A 22731-nucleotide genomic window follows, 5' to 3' on the forward strand; every position below is an offset into this window, starting at 1 on the left:
TTCGTGGGCTCCCCTTGCGCCCTTCCCCTCGCCCGCAACCCAAGGACCCAATGCGATGCCCCTCTCTCCCTCCCCCTCTGCTTCTTTCTACCGCTTCCCCTCCTCCCTCCCGAGTCTTTTCCGTCCACGGTCTAGCGCTCGCGGCCTGAGCCTCTGCAAACACCCCAACCCCTCCAATCCGGGCAGAACTCCGAGGGGAGGGGCCGGAGGCCCCCCTTCCCGCCTGTGGTCGGAGAGGGCAGCGCCGCAGCCCGGGATGGGTGGGGGGGAGGTAGACAGGGGCCGTCTCTGCGCCCCGCCCGATCAGGCCACTCTGCACACTTAGGGTGGGGGGCGGGAAGCAGGGCTAGCGGAGAGGGGGGCTCCGGTCCGGGCAGGTGCGGGCTCTGGCTGGGCCCAGGCGGGCTCCGGGGGCGGGGTCTCAGGTTACAACCCCGCGGGGGGCCGGGGGCGGCCCGCGGTTTGGGCGAGTTCGCCAGCCTCGAGAGGGCCGGGCGCATATAACGGGCGCCTCGGCGGGAAGAAGACGCAGAGCGCTGCTGGGCTGCCGGGTCTCCTGCCTCCTCCTCCTGCTCCGAAGGCCTCCTGCATGAGGGCGCGGTAGAGACCCGGACCCACGCCGTGCTCCTGCCGCCTCGCTGCGCTCCGCCCGGGCCCGGCTCCGCCAGGCCCCGCGGTGAGCTATGATCCGCCTCGGGGCTCCCCAGACGCTGGTGCTGCTGACGCTGCTCGTCGCCGCTGTCCTTCGGTGTCACGGCCAGGATGTCCGTAAGTCGTCCACAGCCCCCGCCTGCCACCCTTCTGTGTCGACCCTCAGTATCCTCTTCCCTGGCCCTCTCGCGCTCTGGAGCCCGCGGGTCTGGGTTAGAGCGGCTCCGGGGTCAAAGCGCGCGGAGACGGGTGCAGGATGCACAGAAGCTTATCGAGTGGAATTCTGCAAGTCAGGGGCTCTGTCCTAGCGTCCTCCCTGCGGGTGGTGGTTGGAGGCATTTGCCGGTCCTTGCGTTGCGCAGGAATATTAAAGAAGCAAAGCGTCAGGTCGGAAGTTTGAGCTTAGATTCAAGCGCGCTCTTTCACCAGCTTTGATAATTAAGCGCACAAGCACACTGCTTGCCTCACCCAAGCACTCAGGGTTCAGCAAAACAGGTTGTGGCCCATAGATCTTAGGAAAAGTAGGAGAGAAACAGCACGAGCGAAGAAGCGAGCAAGCGCCAAGGGGTTGAATTCCCAGTCGTGTCCAGGGGTCGGTATCTGGGGTTCAAAGGGAAGTTGGTTAGACAAAGGAGATGCTCTGAAACTAGTAGGCTGAAACCCGAGGCCGCGATGAAGGGCTTCAGAAAGACACCCTGAGATCTTAGCGCCCCTCGTGGGTTTTCTGCCCCTCATGGCTGGCCCAGGAGCAAGGTGCAGCCCGCTTGGCATCTCGGCTTTCCCCTTGCCTCTATAAGATACAGAAACTTCCCGCAGGAGAGGCCATCTGAAAGGCGATAACATTCCAACCAGACCTTGCTTTTGAAACGTCCGGGGAAATAGCGCCCCCTCCCCGCTGTCTTCCCCCCATCCGCCCCTTCCCGCCCCCCACCCCCACCCCCAGCCAGGTACTACAATGAGTTACTTTCATAAAAGTTTCTGGAACTAGCCGAGGCTCTGCCAGGAGTGAGTGAGCGAGTGTGTGTGTGTGTGTAGCAGAGGAGTGGGACACGGTTGGTCGATTGCTATAACAATTTCAACCGTATATAGTTAGAGATGGCAGTTTTACAATCTGGTCCAAAGACAGTTCGAACCGCACCTTTCCATCATCTCCTTTGGTAAAGTCCCACTGTCTGGGATTATATTTAGGACAAATGAAGCCTGGAAAGTGTATTAAGTAGAGAAGATTTTTTTTTCCACGTGTTTGGGCACGTTTCCGACGGCTGGGATTCCAGCCCTGTCTTTGTATGTTACAGATTGTAAATCAATCGCAGGGGAAATTTGGGGGGAAGGTATGGAAATCAAAAGTCCGTCTGCCGACGATTCTGTGCAGTCTCGCCTGCCACCAGGCTCTCTCTGGAGACAGTTTAGAAGGCTGCGGGGCCAGAAGGACTTTCCGTTTGTTAGGGTGGTCGACAGGGGCAGAACTGGAGCCCGGGCGCAGCTGCAAGGAGCCTCAGGCTGAAGATTTTGGCCAGGGGGTCGGGAGGTGCACTAAGCTGGAGGCGCGCTCACGGCACTTGTTGGAATACGGTGTCTCTAAGGGGCCCCAGGTCGCATTGACTATATATTTGTCCTAAATTTGCACGTACACACTCACAAAAGCTGTCTTCTTGACTGATCTCTGCCATAGTGCGCAATGGAATTAGCTAGGTGACTCTCAAAATCCCCAAACTCTCCATCTGGTATTAGAGGCGCTCACTTAAGCGGCAGAGCGTTCTCAGCGCCGCAACTTTCCTAGGAGGGAATGAATTCCACAGCTCTTTGGGCCCAGATCTCCCAGTCGCTCCTCCCCCCACCCCCCTCCCCAAGGGCAGAGCACTGGAGCCGCTGGCTTTGCGCCCTAGCGCACCCTGGCCGGGTAACCCACTCCCCTGGGTCATTGGACCCAAAGACGTGACGTGGGGAAGGACGCAGTCTGCGTGGACGTCAGGAATGTCAGTAACCTAGGGCTCGGGCACGCCCCTCCTCCCCATCTTTCCACAAGTTTGAGAAGCTTATTGGCTGCTGCGTTTTTGACCCACATCTGCATTTCACAGCCCTCGTCTCTGAAAAGTGCCCCTCGGCTTGGGGGAGAGACCTCAATCCGTCTTTGTGAGGCTTGTTTGCGTTAGGAGATTGGCAGCGATGGCTTCCAGATGGGGCTGAAACGCTGCCCGTATTTATTTAAACTGATTCCTTGCGGAGACCTGTGAATCGGACTCTGTGTGTGCTCGAGAAAAGCCCCATTCATGAGAGGCAAGGTCCGGTGGGTTCTTCCGTACTCCCCGACCCCCTCTCCCACAATGCCCCCCTGTGCCCGCCCGCCGCCACCTCTCAGGCTCCAGCCCTGCGCGGAGCGGCCGCGAAGCAAAACAGTTCCCCAAAAGACGTAACTTTTTAATTGGCCTGCTACAAAGAGTCGCTTATACGGCCCTGCGGTAATGAGGGGAACACGATCAGGCGCGCCGGGATGCTATCGGCAGCCGTTTCGAACAGCAATTATGGAGGTGCTGGGCTCCTCCGTCCACACCTAAGGGATCTGGTTACGGAGCTGGCTTCTTTCTGGGGCAGTCATTTAATCGCACTTTTCACCCTCCCAGTGTCCGTGGGCGAGCTGCGTCCAGAGCCGCAGCCACAAAGAGTCACCGTAGGGCTCTCACACCCAGCGCTGCCGGCCCCGCCCCTGAGCCCGCGCATCCCCGGACCGCCCTTCCGAGGGAAATCTGATCTGCCTCCTGGGTGAACCCCTTCGTCCAGCATTTTACTCTTTTCCCCCTACGGCCCCCCTGGCTGAGAGTGGGTTCTTCTTTAGTCCGGACCCCACCCCTCGCTTTCTGCAGCTCCACCTATTTTAGCAGTGGGTGTGGCCCAGCAATTTTGATACTCATGCTAGGATTTCCCGCCCCCCCACCCGCCACCCACCCCACCCCCCGTGATTATCTTGCCTAAAGGCTGAGTGGATTTTTTTTTTTTTTCTAGTGGAAAAAAAAAGGGGGGGTTATCTTTCAGAGTCTCCTTAAAGACCAGGGGGCAGGCCCGTTTCTTTCTCCGTCCACCTGGTTTGTGGCCCTTTCCTATTATTCATTCCTTGCTGCCAGTGCTTTGACGATTCTAATGAGAAAAACAGCGCTGGGCGCTCCCTAGCACGTGGTGCGGGCTCTGCCACGCTTGGCCCTCTTCGGAGAGCTCTTGTCAGCACAGGCTTCGTTTGCAGGGTGAATTCCAGACGGCAGGGCGCTTATGGAGGGGGACTACTCCGTGCCTTTCTTTGTCTGCATTCTTGGAGGGGGCCGGGCCTAGACTGGCTACTCTTGGCCGGGACCAGGCATTCAAAGCCTCCTTCCATATCCCCTCCGTCACGTTGAGCCGTTGTCTTCAGATGGAAGCAGGGTCTCTCCAGAGGGGGCTCCAGCTGGAGGTCAGCACCCGCAGAGGGGTCTTTGGCCCTGCTTGCCTCCCAGGGCATTTTATCAGCCCTCGTGCGTTCTATCCAGGTGTATTGTTTGACTGGTCCAAACCCCCTCCCCAAATTGGTCCTAAGACTAATACTATTTAAAGAATGGGACAAGATGCTACCTCTAATAGCTCCTCCTTTCACACACCTCCACCCCCATATATCCACTTATGGAGCCTGGCTGCTGATACAGTCTAATTTTTGTGGGTAGAATTTTCTCCACGCCTTCTGGATTTTAGCTGTCAGTTGTATTCAGCAGATCCCATAATTCCTAGAGGCAGGCAGAAGAAAGAAGGCCTCTGTCCCTGTGTTGGGGGTGGGGTGGGGTGTGGGCGTCTCTGCATTTTCCCCTCCCCTCTGTCTTTACAGTCCTGAGTACCCCAGTTCAGAGGCTCATCCTCCTGCTCCTACTCTGACTTGCCCATGACCCCCACATCATCATGTCTCCCCAGTATGAGATGCATGAAGACAGTACTTCATCCTCAGTGCCCCCCCACCTTCCCTGCTGGGTCAGGATTTTCATTGGTGAATAGAGAGCAGAGTGCAAAGTGGACAATAATATTTGTTAACTACTTGGAAGAATGAATGATGTCTTAGAAAAAGTAACAAGTTCTCTATGTTGGGTGGCAGGAGTCCACACGCTTCAGCATTCGAATGATGTCAAGTTGACCTGCAACCTCTCTCTTTTTCTCTTCTGGCTCCTCATCCCCTCCTTCCCTTGGCTCTCTGCTTCCCCCGCCCCACCCTCGGTGCAGAGAAGGCTGGCAGCTGTGTGCAGGACGGGCAGAGGTATAATGATAAGGATGTGTGGAAGCCCGAGCCCTGCCGGATCTGTGTCTGTGACACTGGGACTGTCCTCTGCGACGACATAATCTGTGAAGACATGAAAGACTGCCTCAGCCCCGAGACCCCCTTCGGAGAGTGCTGCCCCATCTGCTCAGCTGACCTCCCCACTGCCAGTGGTCGTAATTTATTTATTTCCTGTTCCACATAAATAAATTACTTGCAGGGGCAGCAAATGCCCTGCCATGGATGCCAGTCATCTCTGTGAAGCAGAGGGACTGGTTATCCATGGCACCCCAGCAGCTGAAGGGAAAGGCGACTTCTCGCTTGCAGGATGGCACTGAGTGAGCCTGACACACCAGAGGGGTCCTTCCTCACCTGAAACCTCCAGAAAATATGCTCCTAAGACCTGGAGGACAGAGGGGACTCCACACAAGCGTCCTCACTGTGAGCACCTCTGCAAAGTCCTTGAGCCACAGTGGAGATCCAGTGCTCCTTCTGGCCAAAACATGGATTCATTCTCCCTCTATTGCCCACACCTTGGCTTCTTTGTAGAAGGCCTCCAAACATATGGTCTTCAATGTGGAGCAAGCTCTGCTGGCCAATGAGGCGACAGAAAGGGCAGGACCGCTTTTGAAAAATACGGAGCATTGGTGGCAGTTTCCTTTTGGTTTTGCCTCTGTTGGTATTGACTGCCAATTAAGAAGCAAGTTCCTAGCAGAAGGAAGAGCTGGGGTCTGGGAGTTCTAGTGGTGAAGAGCGGAGCTGGGCCCGGGACAGAGCCCCAGGTGCCTACACTCTGGAGCTGGGGCTGGTGAATGTGTGGGTGTGCAGGTGACCCCTCCCCAGCTCTGGAACCCATGCCCTATCCCCCTGAAGGGGGATGGGGACACACATCTAGGCCTTTTGGGTGGCCCTCAGCATTTTCTTCCTGATCAAGCAGAGAAGACAGTTGAAAAGGAAGCAAGCAGTTGCCTTTCCTTAACACTTCACCCACCATGGAAAGCTGCTTGGGGAAGCCGCTTTGATAGCCCACTGCCCCAGATCATTTCTGAGGGGGCCTATGTGAGTGAAGCGTTGATCACCTTTACTATTTCGCTGCTACAAATGGGGGAGGGGTTATTGATTCGGGGGGCACTGGCTCCAATGCCCTCTGTAACTTCTGTGCTCTGCTGTTTTTTTATGCTTGCTTCATGGAGACCCAGCTTGAATGTAAGACCTTTCTAAATACCTAACTCTTCCTCTGGGGTGGGGGATGTGTTGCAGGGTGCTTGGGCTATGGGAGGGTCTCCTTACCCTCTGGGGAAGAGAAGAAACTGAACTTCTCCGTTTCTCAGTTTTGGGTGCTTTCTCTCCCGGTGGCTGATAGACCTTGAGTTCTTTGTATTCTTTTTGGCCCCTGCACGCTGATTGGCTTTCAGTAACAAATTCTGGGTCATCTCTGTTCCTCTTGGGACCTCAGCAACTCCAGACCCCAGTGAAACCTAACACCCCAACAGAAGGCTTCAGTGGAGTAACAGGAAGCTACCTCCTTGCCTGGTTGTGTCCCTTTCTATGATCCCTTCACGAAAGTTTGAATGACAAGAAGTTGTACTTATCCATTTCATGACTCTTACATTTTCCTTCTCTATTTCTTCCATTTGCAGGGCAACCAGGACCAAAGGTGAGGATTTTTGTTGTTGTTTGCTTTTTTTTTCCCCCACTTTATATTTTCTTCATTAAAAGCAATGCTGTGCTCATTCAGCATGTGGTTTTTAGGCATCAACAAAAGATCTGTTTCAGTGGGCACCTTGATGCAGGGGCTACTGTTTTGTACTGGAGGCTTGGTGAGCTTGCTTGACTCAATCCTGACAATGTTTCATGTTTCAGGGACAGAAAGGAGAACCTGGAGATATCAAGGACGTGAGTACACTTTCTACTCCCATGTTGCATCGACTTTTCTAACTGGGTCATTTCCTTGAGGTCTCTTCTAACTTGCCGTTTTGTGGGTGTCTCTCTCACAGATCGTAGGACCCAAGGGACCTCCTGGACCTCAGGTAAGAGAGAGAGAAACCCCGTTTTCCGTGCTTTTCTTGAGTTATTGATCAGCAGACTCTCCCGGTCTTGCTGTTGTCTCAATGTTTTCTTCACTTTCAGGGACCCGCAGGTGAACAAGGACCCAGAGGTGATCGTGGTGACAAAGGTGAAAAAGTGAGTAGAGAAACAATGCTGTGTGACCCTTGTGGACTCCCCAGGTTCTCTAAGGACCCCCAAATGCCTCAAGGGCACCGCATAGACAGATGGGTCTTGTATACATGCTGCTTCACACTGGGGCCTCTTTCTCTTTCTGCCAAGGGTGCTCCTGGACCTCGTGGCAGAGATGGAGAGCCTGGGACCCCTGGAAACCCTGGCCCCCCTGGTCCTCCCGGCCCCCCTGGCCCCCCTGGCCTTGGTGGAGTAAGTATCCTTATGTCCCCTTCCTCCAGGCTGTCCCTCCAGAAATGTGGCTTCTAAATTGCTAGTCACGCTCACCTGGCTGGCTCCCAGGGCTGCCAGAAGTGTGTCCACAGCCTGTCTTGAACATGGACTTCTCCCTCAGGCCTGTAATTTAGTGGAATCACACAGTGGGCATGAGACTGTGGCGCTAAGGACTGACTTTGTTCACTCACTGGCTTTCTGTAAAGAAAGTCTTCAGTTACCTGGCTTCCTGGCATCTCTACTGTGTGGCTGGTCCTTGGGAGTGGGTGTAGGGGTTGGAGGAGAGGATGACTGGGCACTTGCGGTTCCCTGGAAGAAGAGTGACCACTGTCCTTGGAAGACATTGAAGCTTCGTCTTTGCCAAGTACATTCCAAGCAACTATTTATTCTCATGAAAGAGCCCCACTGAGTAAAGGTGTGTGGCTAAAGTTGTTTTTGGAATCAGACCAGTCAACAAATTATATTATTGCCCGGTTTTTGCAAGTTTGCCATTTTGATGTTTGCTATGATTTAAATTTTTAAACTTGAATGGCTCATAGATGCCTACTATATTTTCTGCTAAAATATTTCAAGACTGTTGATTTTAGTGTTTTTCTGGGCATTAAGGTCTTAGAAAAGAAAAAAAAAAAGAACCTTTAAAAGTGATATTTTAGTTATAGTCTTCAATTTATGTGAAATAACATATTTGATATTTTAGAATTAAAACTTACAAAATGAACTGCAAGTAATGGATACTCTTCCAAGTAACACTTCATCTCCCAGGGAAATGGTTATGCCACTGTCATCTAATAAGCCATTTCCAAAACTTTTTTTTAGGAATCATTAGTGTTTCTGATCAATGCTAGATTAGTCTTCAACAGAGTTTTTTTCTATCCAGATATAGCTTACCTAGCCATGTAGGAAAAGCATGTAGCCTCTCAAGCTTTTAATGTTGTTGGGTTTATTTGCAGAACTTTGCTGCCCAGATGGCTGGTGGATTTGATGAGAAGGCTGGTGGCGCCCAGATGGGAGTAATGCAGGGACCAATGGTAAGAAAAGGCACCAGTTCTTTGCAGCCAAAATGGCAAGAGGTGGCCCTCAGCAGAGCCAGGGACTCTGACAACCTCACTTTAGAGATAATTACTTGGAGCGGCCCTTCCCCATCAGTTATATAACCTCCCATTTAGCTAGCCCAGAGCATTTGGTTTTTAATGGCGATGGATGCCAGTTTTAATGATGCGCTGGAGTGACTAAGAAGAATGAGGATGGAGAGAGGCATATAGGCTGATCTGTCAGAAGGCCAGTTGCTATTGCTCTTGGAATGAGAACTGAAGAATGCAGACAGCAGCCACTGTTCTCCAGCATCCACAAGACTTCCAGCAGGAAATCTCAGCCCCGCAGCTCCCACTTGGCACATGCTAAATGAAACTCAGACTTTAGTAAACATGGCTGCTGTCCAGGGGAAAGCAAGGCCAGCTTCTCTGTCCAAATGGTACCTATAAATAAAAATAGAATGTTGCAAGGGGAGAGGGAAATGAGAGGGAGCAGCCCCTGCCGGCCCCCTGCTCACAGAGTAACTCCTTGTCCTTTGTCTGGACTGTTGGCTGGGAGGCGGCAGCACCATGGAGGCCGAGGGTGAAGCCTTTCCAGTAAAGCTCCTCATTTTCTGTTCCAATGCAGGGCCCCATGGGACCTCGGGGACCCCCAGGCCCTGCTGGTGCTCCCGTAAGTATTGGGTTTTTCCTTTTGGAAAGTGGGGACACAGATGCTTTCAAGCTCTCTGATGTCCATTCTGGGGGGCCAACCTGGTGTCCTCGCTTTACTTTTTAGGGACCTCAAGGATTTCAAGGCAACCCTGGTGAACCTGGTGAACCCGGTGTTTCTGTGAGTGCTGGTGCTGGCCCTGCCCTCTTGGGGGGACCTTCCCGCGATGTGCCATTCACACCCTAGTCCTGTCGCCTTCCGGGCTCTGCCCAGTGCTTTCTACAGTGGAGGGCTCAAAGGAAGCTCAGATGTCCCGTCTTAGCTCTGGGGGAACTGACAGGGAGCCAGATGAGGCAGGAACCACCCAGGATTCTGTCATGTCAGTCCTTTTCCTGGGTCACCCCTGCTGGCCTGTGCTGTCCACTGCCTCCCGCTATGATCTGCTCTACGCTTATGCTCTGTCTCGGCACAAACTGGGTTCCTCCATCTTTTTTTCCTTTTAGATGAACTAGCTTCCAAAAGCTATAATCCCTGGGTTTCGCCCACTGATTTGGTGTCTTCCTCCCTCCAACCATCTCTTAAGCTCGCTTATTTTGTTTGTAGGGTCCCATGGGCCCCCGTGGTCCTCCTGGCCCCCCTGGGAAACCTGGTGATGATGTGAGTACACCTGAGTCAATCAAGTGGCTGCCTCACTTGAAAGGGCCTGGAGAGAGGGGGTGCTGGGCGGTGATGGGCGGATGCACCCTCGGCTGGGCCCAGGGGGCGGGGCTCGTCAGGCAGAGACTCAGACACTGCACTGTCTACATTTCCACTGGCAACTTAGCTTGCAAGTGCCTTTGGGGACAACTTTGGACCCACTGGGAAGGGAAATAATTAAAACATCATTAGCTCCAGGAAGGGAAATTGAGAAGTGAGAGAAGGGAGAGGGAAAACACAAGGGGAAAGATGCAGAGAAGGGAAAACAAAAGAGAAACACTCAACAGCCCAAGATTATCTTAATTGTAAATGAGTTGGGGAAAGCTCAGGCTGAGTCAGGATGTCTGCAAGGGATGTAAACGAAGGGGAGAGAGGAGAACTGGCGCTGAAGCTGCTCGTGAGAATCCCATTAGGCAGTGAACATCTCTGAGGTTAGGGAACACAGGCTGGTCAGCAGCACCTGTGAGAGGAGACAGTGAGCCCACCAGGGGAGGCTGGAGGCTGTGGGGGGCAGAGGAGCTTGCCCAGGGCACAGGCAGGGAAGACATTCAGGGAAGTCTGGGACCTACAGGGGTGGGGGGAGATGAGGAAGCCAGTGGGCAAAGGCACAGCAGGCTGGGAGGAGTGATGACATGCTGGAGTGCCCCAGTGATGCTAACGTGTCTTCTGAGGAAGCTGAGGTACATCTCTCTCCCTTCAGGGTGAAGCTGGAAAGCCTGGAAAATCTGGCGAGAGAGGCCCTCCTGGCCCTCAGGTAAAACCCACCTTTCCCAGTCGCTAGTCTCGTTCCCAGCGTCTCTGTCCTTGAAACAAACGCAGTGGCCTCCCACCCAGCTCATCTAGCTCTGATAGCTCGCTCCTGAAGTTCCAGCGGTCCCCACATACATCACGCTTTCATGCTGACGACCATGTCTCTGATCCTAGCACAGGCTAGGGGCATCCGAGGGGGCTGGCAAATGTTCACACCCACTTTGCCTAAGCCGGGGTGAGGCACAGAGAGGGGGATTCTGGGAGTGACTGAAAGATGTTCCTGGTGCCGGGCTTCCCCTGCTTCCTGGCCACCCAGGGACCTGGCTCCAAGGCCTCTCCCATCAGCCCAAGGCCGCCTTTACCTGGTTCTGCTCAGTGCTCTGAACATCTCTGCTTTGGATTGCAGGGTGCTCGTGGTTTCCCAGGAACCCCAGGCCTTCCTGGTGTCAAAGGTCACAGAGTAAGTATCATAGGGGGAGAGTGCTGGAAGAAGAAAAAAGATTGACCAAGGGAGAAAAAACTCTTGGTGGGGCGGACATGAATCGTCCTCTTCGGCTTCCCCAGAAGTGTGATTGAAAGTCTTCTCTTGTTCCGTAGGGTTACCCAGGTCTAGATGGTGCTAAGGGAGAAGCTGGTGCTCCAGGTGTGAAGGTAAGGACCAAGCAGCACGTGGGCATGGGGGACGGACGATGAGGAGATGCTGCTGAGCTCAGTGGAGTTAGGACGTCTGAACAGCTTGGGTTAGGAACACCCAGCACTACAACTTAATGAATGAGCAGCAGGTCTGGAGAGCTCCGGGAATTGTCCCTCATGGAACTAAAGCTTGGAGGTGTCGGCGCTAGCTGAGATGACCAGAGCGTCCGGCTTCCTCCATGGGAATTGTCTTGCGGGCTGGCAGAGGGGGCCCTGCTCGCTGACCCTCCGCATCTTTTTTCCAGGGTGAGAGTGGTTCCCCAGGTGAGAACGGTTCTCCAGGCCCAATGGTGAGTATGAGCACCACCCCCTGGAGGGCCTCCAGACACTCTTGAGACACCTTCTAAAGCCCAGCAGATGGCGCCACTGTAGATGCCACCGCTCCCTTTGGGCAAAGTAGATACTCAGTTTTGTAGATTGATTCGATTATGAGCAAAAAGTAAAGTGTGTCAACTGGATGGTTTGTGCAAGGGCTCACCAGCATTTCTTTGAAATAACCCTGGTAACACACTGAAGGTGTGCTTCAATTTTTACAAATTCTGTTTATTTTCAACATTTGGGGGAGTTCGTCTATTGCAAGGAACAAGATGTGCCTATAACAGGGCTCCTAATAGGTAACAATGGGAGCACCTGTGTATCCTGCCACGGCAGAGAAACCTTTGGTGTGATAGGAGGGTCCTGAATCAGGAAGGCGGGACCAGGGGCGTCCACACCTTTGCCTCCTGGGGGCTACTGGCTCCCTCCCTTCCAGTGTCCATGAAGGGCCTGCAGGTTAAGTGATGGGGCCGAGCGGTCCTTAAACCAACTCATGCTTGTGCCTCTTGGTGTGTGTTCCAGGGTCCCCGCGGCTTGCCTGGTGAGAGAGGACGGACTGGCCCTGCCGGCGCTGCAGTGAGTAACTGACAAGACCCAGAGCTACCATTTGCCCAGCTCTTTGGAGTTCACGAGGCACTTGTATTCAGGGTTATTTCACCTGACCCTCAAAGCAACCCCACGATGTGTAGACAGTATCATCCTCCTGTGAGGATTCACTCTGAGTGTGCCCGTCACAGATCCTCAGGCTGGGTCTGCACAGTCGGAGGACTGGGGGGTGGGGGGAGGCCATGGGAGAGCTGGCGTGTGAGGACAAGAGTCTCTTTAACCAGTCTCGATTATTCAGGTAATCCCTCGACAGTCTCACCCACTCCCCAGTCAATCCTGTTTGAATTTATGGACAGACTTTAGTTGGCTATAGTACTGTGTTCCTTTTAGTTCTTTCTGCTCGCTTAGATGCTGCTCTAGAAAAGTGTATCAGTCTAGGGTCAACTCACATACTTTACATTACTGCACTGTTGGTGACACTGTGATACACCAGTGGCCACCGCTTCACGGGCACGTCCTCTGTTTGATACCCAGACGCATTGTCTTATCCAGCCTTCCCTCGAATCCTGCCAGGCGGATTCTGTTGTCCTCCCCCTTTTAGAGGAGAAGAAACTGAGGCACTGAATGGCTAACTAGCCTAAGACAAGCCGTGATCTGCAGCCTCGGACTCTGGTGGCCTCGCGTTAATGGGGGAGTTAAGAGCGTGGGGATTTGTAGCAGTGGAAGGTGTAGGTGTTTAGCTCTGATCCCTTAGCAATAGAGAGCCCTTGTGGACGCCTGCTCAGGCGAGTGATGCGATGAAAGCTGTGTTTAAGAAAGATTATGCTCTCTGTTGATTTCACACCCCAGCCACCCAGGCTCTGAGGCCCCTCCTCGTGGGTCCTTGCAGGACCGGCCAAAGTAAATCAGCTTCCCTCCGTTGTGCTGCTGTCCAGATAATGTATCTGTTTTGGCAGCAATTTCCCTCAGAAGCAGATCAGTGAAATAGCATGCAGTCTCAACCCCCATTTGTCGGCCAAAGCAGTTGAAGTGGCTTGTCCCCAGGTCACTTTGTGTGAGGGGATTAGAGAGCCCCGGGCCTGCCAAGAAGCACCGTGATTGCTACAGATTGTCCAGACCTGGCTTGTGCCTTTTTGGCCAGGCTTGGAGTCATGGGGGCCACACTCCATGAGGGGCACAGATGCCCTGCACCCCTGTTCTCCTTCCTCCTCCCTTGGCCCCGTTTCTTACTTCTCCTTGCTGACTCCTGTCCCTGCGGTAGTCAGACCGGCAGGGTGTGCATAGGATTTGGCATGGAGGAGTGACAGCGTCACACAGCTCCCGGTGCAGGCCTGGTGTCCAGGCCTGACCAGGGGCTGGGCTGGGCTGTGGTCACGTGCCTCCCACCGTGGGCCAGATGGTGCCCACTCCCCAGTTTCCTGCAGGCAGGGGGAGCCCTTGATGCCTGTCCAACTTTGGCCTCTTGGGCAGCACCACACTCCCCTTGCTCACAAGCAGCCCAGGCCTCTCCTCTGGCTGACCCTTGAAGGGAGGGTGCTTTGCGAAGCAGCCAGCCCAGAAGGGGCTCTGGCCAGTGCTGAGGGTTTATGTTCCCTGTGACATTTTCTTCTGTTAAATCTTCTCCTGCTTCCCTGGTTAATGCCAACCGGGAGAGTCTCAGTCATGAGAAATGGACCACAGCCAGGAGAAAGACTTGAGTCTTATTTAAAACAGGAGCTCCCCCTAAAGCATCCTTCTTCAGCTTCCCAGGAGAGGCAGAGGCAGGCAGGCGGGGCTCAGCTGAGGTCTTCCAGGACCCGGTGCCCGGCCCAGCTCCACCCGGCCTAATGATTCCCGGGACCCGGAGGGGCCTCGAGAAAGAGACCCTGGAGGTGCTCACCCTCAAAGTGCATGGCCTATAGAGGAAGAGCCGGCAGCCTTGCTGTCTGTGAAAGAAGTCTCAGGACAAATTCGGTCCTCAGGCTGTGCCCGGCGCCCTGTCCCCATCGCCAAGCTTCTTCCTGGGCTGGTAGCAGATGCACTGCAGCTTCTCTGTGTTCCATGGAAGCAGGCTGTTCTGTGGGTTGGGGATGGGGACACAGATCCAAGAGTTGACCAAGGAGATTAACCGAGTCCTGAAAGAGCTTTCTGCTGCAACAGGCAGGAAGAACTGAGTCAGAATCGATGCTTGGCTGTTTCATTTTCACTGAGTCTTTCAATGATAACATGGCCTTGAATTTGGGGATATTTGGGGTCTAAGTGGAAATTTAAGAAATGATGGAGTAGCTGGAAAATTACCCAAGTTCTCTGAGGTTGAGAGCAAGCCCACTGCAGGCCCAGTTCTCAAAGCCACCATGGAGGGTCCTGGGGCTGCTTCCCCCTGCAGCGCACGCCTGCCAGCCTCCTGCTCAGCCCTGGGGCACCGTGAGAGGGACTGGACATGTGGGTGGCTCCCATAACGGCTGCTTCCTTCTCGCTCACAGGGTGCTCGAGGCAATGACGGTCAGCCAGGCCCTGCAGGGCCTCCGGTAAGTGCACTTCACCCCAAGCAGGTCTACCTGAGTCCCAGTCAGCCACCCAGCGAAGTGGCAGTGTTTACTCAGTATCCAGGCCACGTTCTGGATTCTCCCAGAAAAAGAGGAACAACTTTTCATTACTAAGGGGGTATGTTGGTAACAAGCTTTGAAGCAGTGGTTCATTTTTCTCAGCTACACTTTTGGTAGTTTTTCTGGGGATGGGTAGAGAGGGAGGTGAAAGAACGACTTGCTTCTCACCATGTATATAGTCAGAAACTATATACTGCATCAGAAATGCAGTTTCCCCAAGCCAGGCTTGGGGACACTGGCAGTGGGGACAATTTTCATCCAGGGACTTTTGGCCACAGTGGGTATAGAGCAATATCAGTACAAAGGTGGGAAGGCAGGGGAGGTGAGGGGGTGGCTTGCTTTGGAGGCTAGAGATAGTCTGCCCAGACTGGGCCTTCACCCCTGCATCTGCTTGCTTCCTCCAGGGTCCTGTGGGTCCTGCTGGCGGTCCTGGCTTTCCTGGTGCTCCTGGTGCCAAGGTGCGTGTCCTGCTTGTCGAGTCAGGACCCCCCCTTTCCCCATAACCCTTGCTGACTGCCCCCACCAGATGATCCACCTTCCCTTTGGAGGAGTGTCCCCCACCCCTTGCCCCACCCCTTGCCCCACTGCTGCTCTCCGTGGAAGCAAGGAAATAGCCAGGCATTTTGCAGAGTCACCAGCTGGAAGGGAAAGTAAGACAGAATGATAAAAAGCTGGAGATACAGTTACAGCTTCAGAGTGGGACAAGGCAGAAAAAGATGGGGGGACCCCTGAGACCTGGGAGGGGACCGAAGATCAGGAAACTGAAGAAAAAAGGCAAAGCTCAGCTGACTTAGATCCGGAAGAGAGTTGGAGGGAAGTGAGAGCAGAGATGGTTCCATCCTTCCCTCTCATCCCTGCTTCATCTTGGGGGGGCAGAGCTTGTCTCTCCCAAACCGTGTTAATAGAGTTCTTCCAAGGATTAATAGAGGCCAGTGGGAGGCCAGCCAGTTCAGGCAAAGGCCCCTGTGGCCCAGGAGGGATTCCAACACACGTGCGTCCCTGGGAATTCTCTCCTGGTGCGGCCAGGAGATGAATAAGGAGCCTCCATGTGGTCACTGGCATCAGGTTGCTTTTCCCCTTCGGGGGGTTTCCATGGCAACCAGACAGTGTCTGAGGCCGCAGGAGCTGGGTGAAGGAGACCCATTGTGAAGAGGGACAGAGGAAGGTGAGGGGGCCTGACCTTTAGAAAATAATAATTACAAAAGTAAAACAAGAATGTTCTGAGAAGAAACCTGAGGAGGCCGTGCCCTCCCTCCAGGTCAGCAGTCCTCCCCAGGGACTCCGCCGTCCAGAGAGCCCAGCTCACAGCCAGCTGTATCTTTCAGGAAAAAATGAAAGTAAAAGCAAAGGCCATTTGGGAAAAGTAGTGTTGGGGTGCTGGTCCCCCAGCTTGCCTTTTGCCCTGGCTTGCTGGCTTCCTTCAAACAGGCTTGACTCAGAGCCTGGTTCACATTAGCCAGATACAAGCCCAGTGGCGCCCCAAGCTGAGATGTTCAAGAGCCTCAATAAAAGACAAAATAGGTGGGGAAGGGGAGGTAAAGGTGCCTACCCATCTCAGCCATCTGTCCATCATCCCACAAAGCTGGACTGGCAGGCTGCCCAGCTCAGGCTTTTCTGATGAGTGCTTAGGGAACCAGCACAAAGCCCAGCCTGTAACATGAACCTGTGTGCCTGCTCGTGGTGGCCACCAAGGAGAGGGGAGATGGAGAGTAGAGTAGGGCAGGTAGAAAGTCATCAGGTCAGCGGGCCCAGCCAGGTAGCCTGCATGGGAACCCTTTTTGGAATGTGCACAGCTTGTCCTGAACTGTTGCCCACGGGGTCTGTGTCCCACTGACCTGTCCTCACCGCATCCTTCCCTGCCTCTTTCCAGGGTGAAGCTGGCCCCACCGGTGCTCGAGGTCCCGAAGGCGCCCAGGGTCCTCGCGGTGAACCGGGTACTCCTGGGTCCCCTGGGCCAGCTGGTGCTGCTGTGAGTGTCTTTTGCCTGAAGGGTCTGGGGTCTGAGGCCTTGGCACACTTGACTCTCTGCTGAGGCCCCTGGCGCCTCAATCATCACACCTTCCTTCTGGCTCAATGCCTGCCACCCCCCACCAGTCTCTAGAGACACATCTCCCTCCATCACCCATCCTCCCTTGAAGTGTCTCGCAGGGTCCCACCTGGAACGGACCAGGGGCCTAGGAGCACGATGTGGGGTGGAGATGTATTCTTCACTGCTTATCTTATAACGACACTGTCTCCTTTTTCAGGGCAACCCTGGAACTGATGGAATCCCTGGAGCCAAGGGATCTGCTGTGAGTGCCGCCCTCGGACTCAGCTCCTCCAGGTGGGGTCAGTCCCTCCTCGCGCCCCCCTCCTAATGCCCTTCTCTCTGCTCATGCTGACAGGGTGCCCCTGGCATTGCTGGTGCTCCCGGCTTCCCTGGACCCCGTGGTCCACCCGGCCCTCAAGGTGCAACTGGTCCTCTGGGCCCAAAAGGTCAAACGGTAAGATCCAGTGAACCCCGAGTCCCACCCACAGCCCCAGAGTCAAACCTGCCACCCCTACCTCCTGTGCCCACAGAGTCCTCTAGTGGGCTGCCTTTAAGGTGGGGTGGCGGAGGACTTCTAGGGCCGTGGGGAGAACGGAGTGTAAGAACCTGCTTTTCTCCTTTGTTAAGGGTGAGCCTGGTATTGCTGGCTTCAAAGGCGAACAAGGCCCCAAGGGAGAACCGGTGAGTACCTGGCTGCCACCCCTGGCCCACTGCCCACCTCCGCAGCAGGCGTGTCCCCTACCCTGGGCCCTCTGAGGGTGTACCCAGAGATGAGATGTGACAGAGAAGCTGATGCAGTCTCAGCTGTCATCTTCGGCTTGACCAGCTTGACTGCCACTTCTCCTCACCCAGCTGATCCTTTGTGACCTCACTTCCCCAGGTCCCCCAGCCCTGAAACAGCAGTCATAGCCACCTCCTCCTCATGTCAGGCCTGTGCTTGCCCCAGGGGCAGGCAAAGACTCACCCTGTTTCTCTGCTATGCTGGTTCTCAGGGCCCTGCTGGTCCCCAAGGAGCCCCTGGTCCTGCTGGTGAAGAAGGGAAAAGAGGTGCCCGTGGAGAACCTGGTGGTGCTGGGCCCGCCGGTCCCCCTGGAGAAAGAGTAAGTGGGCCAGGAGTCTTTCCCCACGCTCATTGGGTGTGCCCTGGAGATACAAGTTGAGTTCCTGTGGCTCTGGGTCTTTGCCAAGTCTGTGGACCTCATGTACCTTTTCTCCACCCACCTCCACACTCCTTAGTTCCCTCACCCCTGGGTGACATGAAGCAGTGGGAGTTCTTTCCAAAAGGTGGGGGCAGGCCCAAGAAGTTAATCTCTCAGAATCTTGCGCCTGGAGCTTCCCAGGTGGCGCGAGTGGTAAAGACATGGGTTCGATCCCTGGGTCAGGAAGATCCCCTGCAGGAGGGCATGGCAACCCACTCCAGTATTCTTGCCTGGAGAATCGCCACGGACAGAGAAGCCTGGCAGGCTACAGTCCATAGGGTTGCAGAGTCAGACACGACTGAAGTGACTTAGTAGGCATGCATGCACATAGCTTCTGCTCTGCAGAGACTGCGGTAGGAGGGTTGGTGGGATGGACACCTGGATCCTGACTAGGCTCTCTGCAGCCACAATTGGGTCAAGGGCCTCTTTAACTCATTGCCTCTCCCCTCTACTTCTTCCTAGGGCGCTCCTGGAAACCGTGGTTTCCCAGGTCAGGATGGTCTGGCAGGTCCCAAGGTGAGCAGGGGAACAGGGACTGGGCCCACCCATCACCAGTCAAATGGCTTTCTGCTGACCCGCTGCCTCCTCTTGTATAGGGAGCCCCTGGAGAGCGAGGACCCAGTGGCCTCGCTGGTCCCAAAGGCGCCAACGGTGACCCTGGCCGTCCCGGAGAGCCTGGCCTTCCTGGAGCCCGGGTAGGTAGCAGGGATGCTTCTGTTTTTAGCTTCCAACTCTGAGAAGACTCCTCACGCCCTACCCGACCTGGTCCCTCCAACCCTGTGCTGACACCCATCCCCTTCTCTCTCCTAAACAAAGGGTCTCACTGGTCGCCCTGGTGATGCTGGTCCTCAAGGCAAAGTTGGTCCTTCCGTAAGTCCATCTTCTGGGGTCACTGGGAGAGGTTGGCGGGTACTCCTGGGGAGGCAGGTAGGAAGAGAGACAGGGTGGGGGCAGCCTGTGAATTTTGAGAATTGGGGAGGGGAATGGATGGGATGGTAGGCCTGTGGCCAGGTGTGGCCTATGCAGTGGCTGCAAGTTCTAAAAATGCCACCTCTTGTGCATTCGGGCCTTCTTTTGGGGAAGACAAAGCCTGATGTGCGCTTTCAGGAACAAAACTTCTAAGCTAAGCAGTGCCTTGTCACTGATGAGTCCCGTGTGTGATGTGGGCTGCCGGTTGCGACCTTGGTCAATCCTACATGCTCTTTGTCTGGCCGGTGACCTGCCCTGAGCCTGCGCTCAGTAGATGGACAAATGTGGTCTCGTGTTCATGTGCTGAGAATGGTGTTCTCTCTTTCAGGGAGCCCCTGGTGAAGACGGTCGCCCTGGACCCCCAGGTCCTCAGGGGGCTCGTGGGCAGCCTGGTGTCATGGGTTTCCCTGGCCCCAAAGGTGCCAATGTAAGTAATCACCTGTCCTTCCGTTTCCTTCCACATGGTGCCGCTACCTCCCTGCCCCTGGGGAAAGGGCTGGTTCCCAGAGTTAACCCAAGGGCTGTGATGAGCGAGATCCATGGTGTTCTGGGTGGCTTGGACCTCCACACCCCAAGGAGTGCCTGTGATCAGGGGAATCCCAGGGCTCTTTAGAGCCCTCAGAACATCTCAGCCATGACACCGATCCCCGGGTCAGCGCTATCAGCTCACACCTCTGAGCATAAGAGAGGCGCTGATCCTCGACTTTAGCCTTTGCTGTCCATCAGGCAGTGGCCCCACGCCCCGATCTCCCCCCCGGCCATACCCCTACTCCCACCAAAGCCCTCCACCTCATGGCCCTGCCCTCTTTCTTCCAGGGTGAGCCTGGCAAAGCTGGTGAGAAAGGACTGCCTGGTGCTCCTGGTCTGAGAGTAAGTGCCTCCCCACTGCCCACCCCTGGGTGTTTGTTGCTCCCTGTGGGGAGGGAGCATCCCTGTGGCATGCTCCTGGGACCCCTGGTTGCAGCATGATGCCCATGGCTGAGCCTGTGCTGCTCTGGGCCCTGTGGGAGTCCACCCCAGGAGACTTTGGTGGCTGACAGCATCCAGGGAGGTGGAGAAGGCTCTTATGCTGAGGACTGAGGGAAAAGAGGGGGGTGGGAAGGGAGGGTGGAGAAATGGAGTTCAGGCAGAGGATTGGCTGGAAACTCTGGGCCACGTAGTGCACCCGCCCGGTGCTGGGGTCTGCAGAACTGGAGGAGTGTATCATGATAGCGCCCCTCTCTCTCCCCACTAGGGTCTTCCTGGCAAAGATGGTGAGACAGGTGCTGCAGGCCCCCCTGGACCCGCTGTAAGTACCCGCCCAGCCTCTCCAGGTAGCCTGTGGGCAGGGGCTTGGGGCGGCGGAGGTGGGTGGGGGGTGATGGAGCTGACAGATGTGGATCTGGGCTGATCCAGCACCCTGACCCAGCCTGAGCAGAGGCAGTGTGGACCCCGCCTGGTGGTCTGGGGTGCGGGTCACTCACTGGTGGGAGAACAGTGGGCAGTGAGGGTGGTGTTGCCTGCCGTGGGTGCCCCCTGGCCCCTCTAACCCTGGATGTGGCACCCAGGCTCTCCAGAAGCTGGCTCAGCTCACCATTGTCTTCCTCTGCAGGGACCAGCTGGTGAACGAGGCGAGCAGGGTGCTCCTGGGCCATCTGGGTTCCAGGTAGGCGGCTGGACCAGCTTCCTATTTATTCTCTGTCCAGGGCTCTGGGGTGGCAGCAGCGCCCCCTCAGTGGGGGCCAGGGGATGGGTCTTCCTGCACCCCAGCTTTTGCCCTGTGCTGGCCTCCCCAGAGGGTAGGGCAGCAACCTAACTCCTTTCCTAACTAAGTCACCTTGGCTTCTAGGGACTTCCTGGCCCTCCCGGCCCCCCAGGTGAAGGTGGAAAACCAGGTGACCAGGTGAGTATGGGGTCCTGTGAATCTGCAGCGTGTTTAGGTGGGAAGGTCTATTCTGATGCCCAGGAGGCAAGGGCGGGAGGGGGAACAAGGAGCTCAGTGAGGCAGAGAGTGTCTGGGTCCCGCAGCCCAGCTCGCCACAGTCTGAGCTCCGCTCCGGGGCAGAAAAACCTTGCTCTCTTACATTCTTCTTTGATCTTCAGGGTGTTCCTGGTGAAGCTGGAGCTCCCGGCCTCGTGGGTCCCAGGGTGAGTGTCCTGTTGGCCATTCCCAAGTGGCTTCTCTGAGCGGTTCTGCCTGCCTGTCCCAGCAGAACCGCAGCCCCAGGTCCTGCCCCACCACCGTGCCCCCCAAGCCAGCTCCGCTCCTATCTCCCTGCTTCTCCCTGGCTCTCTGTCCTCTTCCGGCCTCTGCCTGACTGTTCCGTGGTGTCTCCACTCCAGGGTGAACGAGGTTTCCCAGGAGAACGTGGCTCCCCCGGTTCCCAGGGCCTCCAGGGGGCCCGCGGTCTCCCCGGCACTCCTGGCACTGATGGTCCCAAAGTAAGTGAGATGGGTGTGGTCCTCTGGGTGGAAGGGGACAGGGCTTGGGGGATGAAGGTGGAAGGCGGGAGGGATGGAGGGTGAGACCCAAAGGGGTCTAGGCAGAGGAAGAAGGGGAGGAAAGGGGGCTTGGGGCGCCCAGAGGAGGAGCTGCCCATCACAGAGGCCTCTCCCCAACAGGGCGCAGCTGGCCCAGCTGGCCCCCCTGGGGCTCAGGGCCCTCCAGGTCTGCAGGGCATGCCCGGTGAGAGGGGAGCAGCTGGTATCGCCGGACCCAAGGGAGACAGGGTGAGTACCGGGCTGAGCAGGCCTCCCCGCAACTCCCTCCTGCTCCCCACAGTACCCAGTCACCCCCTTGAAGAACTTGGAGGCTCCTCTATGGCTCTCTGTTTGACCTTTAGTGACATCATCCGCTGACACATCCCTCCATCTCACTTCTCTTACTGCTCGTCACCCACCCTGAGACCACAGCAAACCCCTCTTGGCCAGGCTCTGAGCCCCGCCTGGAGCCCATTCAGGGAGGACACTGTGCTGGCAAAGCAGATCTTGGAGTGCCTCCCTGAGGTGGCCCGTTTTCTGTATTCCACAGGGTGATGTTGGTGAGAAAGGCCCCGAGGGCGCCCCCGGGAAGGACGGTGGACGAGTAAGTGGATGCTGGTGGCAGGCTCCCTGGGGTTGGGATGGGGACGGATGCAGGGATCCCATGCACTCAGGGACAGAGGGGCCGTGTGTGAGCGTGGTCCCTGGCCCCATGTTCAGTTGTGTGGGTTGGGCATCTGCAGGGACTTCCCTGTCAACACTGGGACCCTGGGGTGAGAGGGCGTTCTGGGGGCCATGGAAGGATACACCAAGGGCCCCTGGATGTGGGCGCCCCAGGCTCCCTGCTGGGCACCGCGTCCCTGGCTGCCTCTCCCGGCCCCTCACTCGGCCTTCTCTTCCCAGGGTCTGACTGGCCCCATTGGCCCCCCTGGCCCAGCCGGAGCCAACGGTGAGAAGGTGAGTCATGGACCCCTTTCTTCACTCTGCCCCCATCAGATCTCCTTCTCACCTCCTACCAAAGACTGCTCTCTTTCCTCCCCTCCATCAACAGCTGTCACCCTCCTCCTCTCCAACTGCTGTAAGGAGTGAGGGTGGGGGCCTTCTTAGCAGCAGAGTCCTGGCGGTGCGCGCCATTGAGGGAAGCAGAGGGGTGGGGCACGGGTGTCTTTCTCGATGCCCTGAGGAGGATGCAGGTGTGGCTGAAGCAATGAGAAAACAGGCTTTGGGTCGCTGGGGAGACCGGAGCCCCCACCTGCCGTCAGGGCTGCTTCCTGGGTGCACTTTGCTCTGGAGGGGCCCCCTCTGAACCCACACCCCTCATCTCTGGCTTTTGTCCCCACCCCCCTCCCCAACCTTAGGGAGAAGTTGGACCCCCTGGTCCTGCTGGAACTGCTGGTGCTCGAGGTGCCCCGGTGAGTATCTGCCCGGAGCCTGGCCCTG

General features: G+C 56.0%; 1 protein-coding gene across 2 annotated transcripts in view; it reads left to right on the forward strand.

Moving 5' to 3' along the window:
* The first annotated feature begins 657 nt into the window (after window positions 1-657).
* COL2A1 (collagen type II alpha 1 chain) overlaps window positions 658-22731 on the forward strand; it is a 29993-nt gene continuing 7919 nt past the window's right edge. Inside the window, 37 exon segments of one of the 2 annotated variants that reach the window (NM_001001135.3) lie at window positions 658-768; window positions 4882-5088; window positions 6556-6572; window positions 6779-6811; window positions 6913-6945; window positions 7046-7099; window positions 7244-7345; window positions 8317-8394; window positions 9026-9070; window positions 9176-9229; window positions 9653-9706; window positions 10446-10499; window positions 10902-10955; window positions 11093-11146; window positions 11434-11478; window positions 12026-12079; window positions 14512-14556; window positions 15039-15092; window positions 16505-16603; window positions 16881-16925; window positions 17019-17117; window positions 17291-17344; window positions 17656-17763; window positions 18325-18378; window positions 18459-18557; window positions 18679-18732; window positions 19160-19258; window positions 19648-19701; window positions 20066-20119; window positions 20423-20476; window positions 20660-20713; window positions 20914-20958; window positions 21154-21252; window positions 21433-21540; window positions 21842-21895; window positions 22195-22248; window positions 22650-22703. In NM_001001135.3, the coding sequence (NP_001001135.2) occupies window positions 684-768; window positions 4882-5088; window positions 6556-6572; window positions 6779-6811; window positions 6913-6945; window positions 7046-7099; window positions 7244-7345; window positions 8317-8394; window positions 9026-9070; window positions 9176-9229; window positions 9653-9706; window positions 10446-10499; window positions 10902-10955; window positions 11093-11146; window positions 11434-11478; window positions 12026-12079; window positions 14512-14556; window positions 15039-15092; window positions 16505-16603; window positions 16881-16925; window positions 17019-17117; window positions 17291-17344; window positions 17656-17763; window positions 18325-18378; window positions 18459-18557; window positions 18679-18732; window positions 19160-19258; window positions 19648-19701; window positions 20066-20119; window positions 20423-20476; window positions 20660-20713; window positions 20914-20958; window positions 21154-21252; window positions 21433-21540; window positions 21842-21895; window positions 22195-22248; window positions 22650-22703 (2463 nt within the window). In that variant the 5' untranslated portion in view covers window positions 658-683. 2 annotated transcript variants of the gene reach the window in all.

The sequence above is a fragment of the Bos taurus genome, chromosome 5 (genome assembly GCF_002263795.3).
Source record: "Bos taurus isolate L1 Dominette 01449 registration number 42190680 breed Hereford chromosome 5, ARS-UCD2.0, whole genome shotgun sequence".
Classification (NCBI taxonomy): domain Eukaryota; kingdom Metazoa; phylum Chordata; class Mammalia; order Artiodactyla; family Bovidae; genus Bos; species Bos taurus.